The following is a 9,152-nucleotide window of genomic DNA, read 5'->3' as shown; positions in this document are numbered from 1 at the left end:
CAGGAAGAAGAAACAATCCACAGGAAGTCTCGGGAAGTTTTCGGGTCACCTATACTGGAAAAGAGGACCGTCCAGAAGAAACTAGCAATGCTTCCATGGGAGACAAGCTCTACAAGAACAGAAGAAAATGGATTCTCTGTGAAGTGTTCAGAGGAAGACGACAGTGGGAGTGATGCAAGTTCGGATCTTTTCGAGATCGGAAGCCTAACCGGGAAACCAAAACCCTACCTTGCAAGACAAGGAAGCGACCCAGTTTCTCCGACGTGTTATGCTCCGAGCGAGGTAAGCATAGAGTGGAGCGTGGTAACAGCAAGTGCAGCAGATTTCTCGGTTATGTCAGACTGTGCAACGAGTCCTATCAGAAACAGATCGATTCAGATTCCTAGAAGAATCCCAAATGCAAAATCGAATCGAAAATCCAGCAGTGGGCTCTTGTTAGGATGCAAGAGTCATAAATCTGTAAGAGTTTCTGGAGATTCTTACAGAACCATGAACACAACACCAAGTTATGTTCCAAGGTTCCCAACAGAAGCAAGGAGGAAGATGAGTGGCAGCAGTTTAATTTCTCATTCACAGTCACCAGGGTCTGCTTCACATCTTCTGTACATCTAGTGATGATGTTTATATATATATATATATATATATATATATATATATATATATCATCAGTTACAGTTATCCTATATATATATATATATTCGTATATGCTTTTCAGTTTGTATGTGTGTGTTGTAAGTGAAGATTCCTGTACTACAAGTTTAATACGATGAAACATGTTGGTATGATGCCATGATTTCCTGTTCCAAACTATAACCTAGCAAAAAAAACACTACTACTCCATCATCAATTATGAAAACCCTTGTAACCAAAAGGGTAAATGATGTGGTCCAGGAATTCAGTATATTGCGTGAAATTTCAGAAAGAGAGCCAAGAATGAATTGCAATTGACATTGCACAACTAATGACAATGAAGGGTATCAAAGAGTGCAATTGCATGTGAAGTTAGAGAAGATGATAATTATACGCCCAAACATGCAACCAGAAATCAGATTCTAATGGCATCTGACCAAAAAGTTTTGCTAAAGTGTGATATAAGACACTGAAAAACTGCATCAGACATGAGAGACTAAAGAAAATGGGCCACAGTTATTTCACATCGATGTCAAGAACGGAAAGATGCCAAAGAGAGATATGAATGAGGAAATTTAATCGGTGACAGTGTCCTTTTACCTAACGTGTAACGATCCAAGATCTTGGTCCTGAAATCACCTCACAGCCACAAGTGTCAAGAGATAAAGCCAAAGGGGACAAAATCACAATTGCTCACAACTGTGATGTGAAACTCTGAAAACCTGAAAGTTTGTTCGGATAATAATTGCGAGAAGATGTATGTCTCAATAGCCAACTCATAAAGAGGGTTAGGCTTTGAGAAAGACTTGGACAAAACTTTAAGTTCAAAGTACAAGATCAAGACATGTTTTTATTCAAGAAAGAATCCAACAACAAGAAGTAAATGTTGGATAAGCCAAGATTATCTGTCATCAGAAGACAGTATCGGATACCGGTATCACTGAATAAGCCAGATTATCTAGAGATGTCAACCTACAGTATGGAAAAACCTAAGATTTTATCCAAGTTTGGGTGACCTAATGGATAAAACTAAGATATTATGGTTCCTGGAGATAAGTACTGTATCATTCTCAAAGGACCACTTTTTCAAGATAAAGGCAATAATTGAGCAATCACTTGTATTGTCCTAGGGTTCTAACTTGAAAGAGATCAACAGTGAAAGCATAAAGAACTACGAGGTGAAGAAAAAGGGCACATTTCATGTGGAAAGTTTTTCATGTTCCTGTCATTCTCATTCTGGCTTTTTCTGCAACCAGGAATTTAGGTTCCTAATAAAGGGGATGAATGAGACTTTCATTGAGTCTCCATCTCAATTTCTAAGCAGATAATACAGATGGGAAACCCTGAGTTTTAGCTAATACGAGTGGTACTACAAGATGAATGTACACAAACATGTGCCTGTCTTAAACATGGAAATTTGGAACTGCTTTCACATTCAGTAAGGCTATATTTCTCTAACTAGAAAGTAGCAACAGCAAAAGCAACTAGAAAGTGTTATAAGAAAGAAAAAGAATTTACTCATCTTTGAATTCTTTGGCTGGTCGTGTTTCAAAGCCTCCACCAGCTCTTTCCATGGGTGAATAAGGCAAGTATGTACCGAGAATTCTGTCCCGCGCGACAAAGAATGGCTGATAGAAGTTGCATTTGGTTCCATAAAGTCGGCGGTGAGCATCATAGTAAGCAGTATTGTTACTGAAGAAGACGTAAAAGGGATTTCCCGGCAGACCACTTCCCGCCCACAGTGATCATCCACTGTCTTGATCATAGCACGGGAGAAGAAAAATATAGCGGTTCTTGGGGACTGTAGTGTCATTGCCACCAATGGTGTTCAAGAGAAGCAGCCCTTATAGCGGATTGTTGTCAAGAGATCCAAATGCATAGGGCACGACAAGGCAGTGTCGTTGAGAGTGGATGTGCTTGTACAAGAACTTGTTATGGTGCATATAGCGATATATGAAGTATTGCCATGTATCAAGGACCAACATCCCGATAATGAACTGCCTAAAGAACACGAAAGTCCAGACATAAAATTTCAGGAAAAATTCCTTGGGACATCCTACGCTATGGAAAAAGGAATGAAATTGAGGAGAGATGACGCATTAATATACAACATATACCCTAATAGAGCATACAATGTAACATTTTACCAAAAACTATAAAAGCTTCAAACACTAACCTAGTGACTAATGAAAAACCACACAAATCACAAAACAAAACAGAGCTGGAAAACTCTATGAGAAACATATCTAAGTTACCAGAAACATAGCTTCTTCCATCATAGAGAAAGGCACAAATTTGTGGCATCATAATGGATAACTACATGGAAAGTAAGAAATGGTTATTCTTCCATTTATAGGCTTCAGATATGAATCATGAAGAAAAAAAAAGGAATGGCATTCACCAATTTTCAGACACTTTGTAATTTGTATGCCGTATCAGAGCTTGATCAGGTTAAGACATCCTGATTCCAGAGCATACACAAAGGAATTTCTTTTCTACCCCTAGTTATGTTTTGCTCAACACATTGAACTTAGGCACAGGCACTGGCACTGGCACTTATTCGCTCGGTCCAAGCGAAAACAAGCAGTTGATATACAAACATCCATATATATGTATATACTATACACGCAAGCCCTATGAACGTGATATAAAGCTCAACCAAAAAGAAGAACCCTTTCACTGAAACCGCTCTCTTGAAAAATAATGTTCACTTTCTTTCACTTTGGTCGTTGAGCATGTGATTCAAGTTTAATTTCATCAAAAACTCCAACCTTTCAGTGAAAGGCTTTCACTCTTTCCATAACACTCTACAGCAACACAATCAATCAGCCATGATTCAATAGCTCCCATATAATCTACTAACAACATTTCACTCTTCATTGAAATTTACTAGTGAGAACCGATGCACCTTTCATAATGCCCAGAAACAAATTTAGGGCAAAACATGGAAATCCTGAATAGCTCTCATATTCTTCCTCCTATATGCATCTATCACACTCAAGTCACCACAGTTTTCCACGCCAAGCAGCAAATTTAAGAATTTCGTCAAAAAGAGAAACCAGTGTAAAACGCATCAGAATTCTATGAAGTGAAACAGTTTCCACCCTTTGAAATCAAACCCTGAAAAGGAATACAAATAACATATAAAACAAAACAAATTTTGGTGGGAGAGGGAGATACCTTGAACAAAAGAACCGAAACGATCGCGTGTACGATCTGTTGAAGAAGCACGCCCTTGACGACGAGATTCTTCTCGCCCTCGTCGATTTTCGTGTGCAATCTGAAGCTCTTCGTCGATCATAAGTAAACATGCAACCCCGAATAAACCCAATACGCCAGAATCGGCACAAATGTACCCATAAATTCATCCGAAATCGCAAAACCCGTCATCTCTAATCTGGTCCAATGAAAACGAGAAAAGAACCACCTAGAAGAAAAAGGCATCATTCTTCTCGATGAACAGGGTGAAAAAAATTTCGCCCCTCTTCTCTCTTTCTCCATCGTGAAGAAGACCAAAACGACGACGACGACGGCCGCGGAAAGAGAGAGGGAAGATTCAAAAGGATATGCTGATATGGAATGAAATCGACGAATCAGATTATACCAAAAAAATCGACGAATCATATGCCGCCACGTGGGATACATAGAAATGATCAAAAGCGGCAAGCCGGTTAAATTTTTTTTTCTTCAAAGTGTATCTTATATACATGGTTTATGTTTCATATGCATTATAATGGTCTGTAATCGGTTTGTTTAAGATAGAAATTCAGCGACAGTATCAAAATATTTGGTTTAATATTCGGTTTACATTGGTTAGATATGGTTTCGATACGAGTTTGTATAAATATTTTGCGTGAATTTTTTGAAAATTCTCAAAAACTCTTTTTTCCATTTTCTAATTCTCTTGATTTAAAATCATGTGAGGTCGACGGCGTTTGGTTCATTTTAGCCATTCTCACCTCTCTAGTCTCTACGATTGAATTTCGTGTTTGAGTTTTATATATAACACGAAAAATTCCAAAAAAATACCAAATGTTTCAATTTTAACAAAAAAAATATTAAATTTATTTGTTATCAAATAAATATTAAACTAAATAAATCTAAAAAAATACTGGATTTTTAAGTTATTCAAAAAAATATATAATTTTTTCTGCTAACTTTCTTCGATGGTAAAAAAAACTAAGTAAAATAATTTAATGTATTTGTATTGATACGTTAATTATTTTATTTATTTTGACAATGGTAGAAGAATAAAATATTTATTTTGTCAAACTTAAAAATATATATTTAGTTGATAAAATAAAAAGTTTAAAAATTTTTTTTAGTACAAGTTCATTAATTTTTTTAGATTTTTCCTATATAATATCGTTTTATCACATTTAATAAACTATTTTACAAGGTAAGAAAAAAGATTTCAACTAATTAGAGTGAGAGAATGAATGTGAGATCTTTCTTCACCTGCATAACCAAAGTAGTAACTAGTAACTGCAAGGGATTCGAGTTCGTCTTGTCGGGATTTGCTTGAAGGAAAAATGGAAGCTTGGCTGATGAAATGTTCAACGAGAAGTCCTCTCGTTAGAGCTCTGAAACCTTTCGCTCTCTGTCGCAGGCACTTCGATTCTTCTGCTGTCTCCTTCACCACCGGTACGTTTCTGATTCCCCTCTGTTTGTTTCCCGAGAAAATGTCCTGAAAGTTCTCTAATTTCCCCTTCGAATCGGGCTTTTCCTCTCGGATTTCGTGGTATTTTAAAACCCGGGCAAGGGAAATAAATGATTGGTGTTTGTCGGATACGGAGAGGGTTTCGCAAATTAGGGTTCTTATGGGTCGGGATCGACAAAGAGAAATGGGAATTTCTTCTGTTCACAAAAAATCTCTCCTTTTCTTATTCGTTGTTTTTTTCTTCAATACGAGAGAAGGCATGAGGGTTAAGAGAGCGTATGATGGACTGTTGCTTGATGCTGGAGGAACTCTTCTTCAGCTGTCGAAGCCCGTTGAAGAAACCTACGCTTCGTTCGGCCAAAAATACGGTCTTTGATCCGTATAAGCATTTCCCATTACACTTATGTTTGTTTGTCGCTCGCTACCTTAAACACTTCATTTCTTGGTTTTGTGAAGTTGATTGGTTTTTGTTCAGGTCTCAAGACAACTCCGGCTGAGATCAAGCAAGGATTCAAGAGAGCTTTTGCTTCTCCTTGGCCTGAGAAGTTGCGGTATCAGGTCGTTTGTTATACCGAATTCGATCTTTATTTCATTTTGCGAGTATTTCTGGAGAGTTTGTATTGGAGCATGAAGGTTTATCAGCACCCGTGAAAAGGGTTATGGTGAGGGGATCTACCTTGATAACTACCTAACTCTATAAGAACCCTATGCCAAGGCATGTGTATGAACGAAAAGGGTCAGAAATAAATCGCGATTAAGATCGAGAGATTTACTGAAATGCTGTTGTGTTTCCGCTCTCTAGTAGTCTTATTCCTGTCCACCAACAGAAGAAAATAAGGACAAAGACTTGTCTCCAACTGTAGTTAAACAATCATTTCTAACGCGTATGTTTTTGGATCTCGAATTTCTAATTTACTTACAGAACATTATGTCAGGGAGATGGAAGACCATTCTGGAAGCTTGTTGTTTCAGAAGCAACTGGTTGTTGTGATAATGACTTCTTTGAAGAAGTCTACGAGGTGAGAGATTGATTTGTACCCATTAAGAGGAACAATAACATATCTTAGTTTCTGTATTCTCCCTCGGTATATCATGCAGATAATGGAAGAAAGCTTGGTTTTTGGTTTTTGGTTTTTGTTTGTACTATTATTATTTCTCAAAGTAAGAAGCTTTTTGTTTCGTCTCTTCAGTATTATGCGAATGGTGAGGCATGGCATCTTCCAGAAGGAGCTTACGAGACAATGTCGCTTCTGAAGGATGCCGGAGGTTATTACATAACATCCTTGAAGTACTCTCCTTGTCTGTGGAGTTTGTATTTTTTTTTCCTTGCTGATCTTCTATTTGGCATGGTTGAATGATTGAGCGCAGTGAAAATGGCTGTTGTGTCCAACTTCGACACTCGACTTAGGAAGCTGCTGAAGGATCTTGATGTCATAGATTTGTAAGCTTCATTCATCTCTGTCTTTACGAATTTTGCTCTTTCAGCTCCTGACTGTCTCAACTATCACCTATCCTGTTTAGTTATTAGCCCATCTTGTATTCAGTAGGGGCGGGCACAGGTCGGATTTCCGGTATAATAAGATTATTTGGATTTGTATCTAAAAGGCTCGGGTTTTTCATTTTAAGATTTGTACCCAAATTCGAGGGTTATGGGTATCCGAGACAATTTCCGGGTACTCAGAAGTACATGGATCCGAGTTTATTAACAATAAACAATAATGTTATATGGATAAAGTGTGTACACTATCTATGAAAAAATGTTGAAAAATGAGGTCCAAAACAATGACATTTCTAAATATGTAGGTATATGATGGTCTATAGCAAAAATATTCGGGTATCCATTTTAAAAATTATATTAGCCGGATCTGGATTCGGATTTGTGTACATATGCATATTCGAATATAGATTTGAAATACCAAAAAAAACCAGTTGTCTGCAGATACCTGATTTTCGGATAATTTCGCCTGGCCCGTCTTCAGTTTTTTCTTTAAAAGAATTTTTGTTCAACATCTGCAGGTTTGATGCTGTGATGATATCCTCAGAGGTCGGATACGAGAAACCGGATGAAGGGATCTTCAAAGCTGCATTAGGTTTGCGCCATAACAAGAAATGTTTCGCTGAATACCCTCAACGAGGAAAAAAGGTCGAAAACTCTGAACATTATCTTCTTCTGAATGGTAGAACAAATCGGTGTAGAAGCAGGTGGAGCTGTGCATGTAGGAGACGATGAAGAAGCAGACAAGGTCGGGGCAAATGCCATTGGTATAGCTTGCTGGTGAGTTACCACACTCTGTTTTTTTTTCTTTCAGTTTCCTCCCGAAATCCTTCAAACTGAATGCCTCTTCCACTTGATCAGGTTGTGGGGCAAAGATGTCAAGACATTTTCAGACATTGGAGATCGCATCCTGATTGAACATGAACAGCCTTAGCTTTTAGATTTTGCAAGATCTTCCTTTTGTTGTCGGAATTTGGATAAACAAAGGAAAACGTCATCCCTCGCTCAATGCGATTTGTGGAATATCGATGAAAGTAATTGGATAATTCGAAACAAGGATCCAAGGGGATGTAGCTCAGATGGTAGAGCGCTCGCTTAGCATGCGAGAGGTACGGGGATCGATACCCCGCATCTCCACTTTTTTCATTTTTTAGACCCATTTATTATGGGCTTTTTATTGGGCCTTTTCACAATCATTCCGTTGTACCTTTTTTTAAATTAAAAAAAAAAAAGCAAATTCCTGATTATCGTCGTATAAAACGCATCAGATATGCTGCCATCTAGGGTTCTTCTTATTGTCTTGAATAAAGCCGTGTTTTTACAGCCGAGAAGGCAAAGGGGAGTCGTCGCCATGGGACGAAGTAAGTTGTGGCTTTTTTCCTCTTCTTTTGAATCGATGTTTATCCTTTCATGGAGGAATTGATCTCCGTGATTCCCTCGTGATTTGATTTAACCGACCGTTGTTCATGGTGTCTCGAGTGAAATTTTCATTCCTTTTGGATTTGAAACTATGGTAGATTCTCGGCTCGTTTATACCTTAGAATTTCGTCTTGTTGTGACATTGGATTACTCCATTTGGACTCTCGATGCGGAATAGCTTGTTATCATTCGGGAAATGCACGTAGAAATCGTGTAGTCTTTTGCGGGAGAAAATTTCATCCATCTTTGATTGTATGAAATGTATGGAGATTTCTGTTCTCCGATTTGGAATTAATGATTTCATAGCCAGATGAATTTATGTTGTGTATGGATGATTCTAGCTATTAATGCTTGTATGAGATTGGCTCGGCTTAAAAGAAATTGAACTTCGACCTTTTAAAGAATTTACAATATGGGTAAATGTTATTTGATTGCAGGACCGGCAAGATGCTACCGCCAGATCAAGGGCAAGCCTTACCCGAAATCACGGTTCTGCCGTGGTGTTCCTGACCCCAAGATCAGGATCTACGATGTCGGGATGAAGAGGAAGGGTGTCGACGAATTCCCCTTCTGTGTCCATTTGGTTTCGTGGGAGAAGGAAAACGTGTCGAGCGAAGCCTTGGAAGCAGCCCGTATTGCTTGCAACAAATACATGGTCAAGTCTGCTGGAAAGGATGCATTCCATTTGCGTGTTAGGGTTCACCCGTTCCATGTGCTGAGGATCAACAAGATGCTTTCGTGTGCTGGGGCTGATAGGCTCCAGACCGGTATGAGGGGTGCCTTTGGAAAGCCACAGGGCGTTTGTGCCCGAGTTGCGATCGGACAGGTGCTCTTGTCTGTTCGTTGCAAGGACAACCACGGTCACCATGCTCAGGAGGCTCTTCGCCATGCTAAGTTCAAGTTCCCCGGTCGCCAAAAGATTATTGTCAGCAGGAGTGGGAGAGGGAG

At 38.7% G+C, this 9,152-nt stretch overlaps 3 protein-coding genes, 1 non-coding gene and 1 pseudogene across 5 annotated transcripts in view; 4 read left to right on the top strand and 1 right to left on the bottom strand.

Annotated features, from left to right (window-relative positions):
- Window positions 1-1,224, top strand: part of LOC104801849 (protein PHYTOCHROME KINASE SUBSTRATE 1-like) — a 2,418-nt gene extending 1,194 nt beyond the window's left edge. Inside the window, exon 2 of the mRNA XM_019201117.1 lies at window positions 1-1,224. This exon is cut by the window's left edge and continues 42 nt beyond it. Within this exon, the coding sequence (XP_019056662.1) occupies window positions 1-612 (612 nt within the window). The 3' untranslated portion in view covers window positions 613-1,224.
- A 683-nt stretch (window positions 1,225-1,907) lies between these two features.
- Window positions 1,908-4,163, bottom strand: LOC104801793 (annotated as a pseudogene).
- Window positions 4,164-5,054: 891 nt separating this feature from the next.
- Window positions 5,055-7,844, top strand: LOC104801792 (haloacid dehalogenase-like hydrolase domain-containing protein 3). 2 transcript variants are annotated; one of them, XM_010525151.2, is made up of 9 exons: window positions 5,057-5,274; window positions 5,548-5,658; window positions 5,766-5,848; window positions 6,226-6,309; window positions 6,481-6,556; window positions 6,659-6,731; window positions 7,307-7,380; window positions 7,472-7,565; window positions 7,647-7,844. In XM_010525151.2, exons 1-9 carry the CDS (start codon window positions 5,163-5,165, stop codon window positions 7,717-7,719), a joined length of 780 nt encoding a protein of 259 aa, XP_010523453.1. In that variant the 5' UTR covers window positions 5,057-5,162; the 3' UTR covers window positions 7,720-7,844. The 2 variants fall into 2 exon arrangements, with proteins under 2 accessions (XP_010523454.1, XP_010523453.1); XM_010525152.2 differs by lacking the exon at window positions 5,548-5,658 and having other exon boundaries at window positions 5,055-5,274.
- A 5-nt stretch (window positions 7,845-7,849) lies between these two features.
- TRNAA-AGC lies at window positions 7,850-7,922 on the top strand. The gene has a single exon. It is a non-coding gene; the product is annotated as a tRNA-Ala (tRNA).
- Window positions 7,923-8,039: 117 nt separating this feature from the next.
- Window positions 8,040-9,152, top strand: part of LOC104801790 (60S ribosomal protein L10-2-like) — a 1,769-nt gene continuing 656 nt past the window's right edge. The window contains exons 1-2 of the mRNA XM_010525150.1: window positions 8,040-8,146; window positions 8,642-9,139. Coding sequence (XP_010523452.1) covers window positions 8,056-8,146; window positions 8,642-9,139 — 589 coding nt within the window. The 5' untranslated portion in view covers window positions 8,040-8,055. The remainder of the gene's footprint in view (window positions 8,147-8,641; window positions 9,140-9,152) is intronic.

The sequence above is a fragment of the Tarenaya hassleriana genome, unplaced genomic scaffold, assembly GCF_000463585.1.
Source record: "Tarenaya hassleriana unplaced genomic scaffold, ASM46358v1 Cleome75, whole genome shotgun sequence".
NCBI classification, from domain to species: Eukaryota; Viridiplantae; Streptophyta; class Magnoliopsida; order Brassicales; family Cleomaceae; genus Tarenaya; species Tarenaya hassleriana.
The sequence above is the reverse complement of the archived record's forward strand: the minus strand, read 5'-3'. Positions and strand labels throughout refer to the sequence as shown.

What these genes read in the sequence shown, in the direction of transcription:
- LOC104801792 (XM_010525151.2), top strand. Translation starts at nt 5,163, where the DNA reads ATGGAAGCTTGGCTGATGAAATGTTCAACGAGAAGTCCTCTCGTTAGA. An exon ending in CTGAGAAGTTGCGGTATCAG is followed by an intron (nt 5,849 to 6,225) that starts GTCGTTTGTTAT and finishes ACATTATGTCAG; the next exon opens with GGAGATGGAAGACCATTCTG. An exon ending in GATCTTGATGTCATAGATTT is followed by an intron (nt 6,732 to 7,306) that starts GTAAGCTTCATT and finishes CAACATCTGCAG; the next exon opens with GTTTGATGCTGTGATGATAT.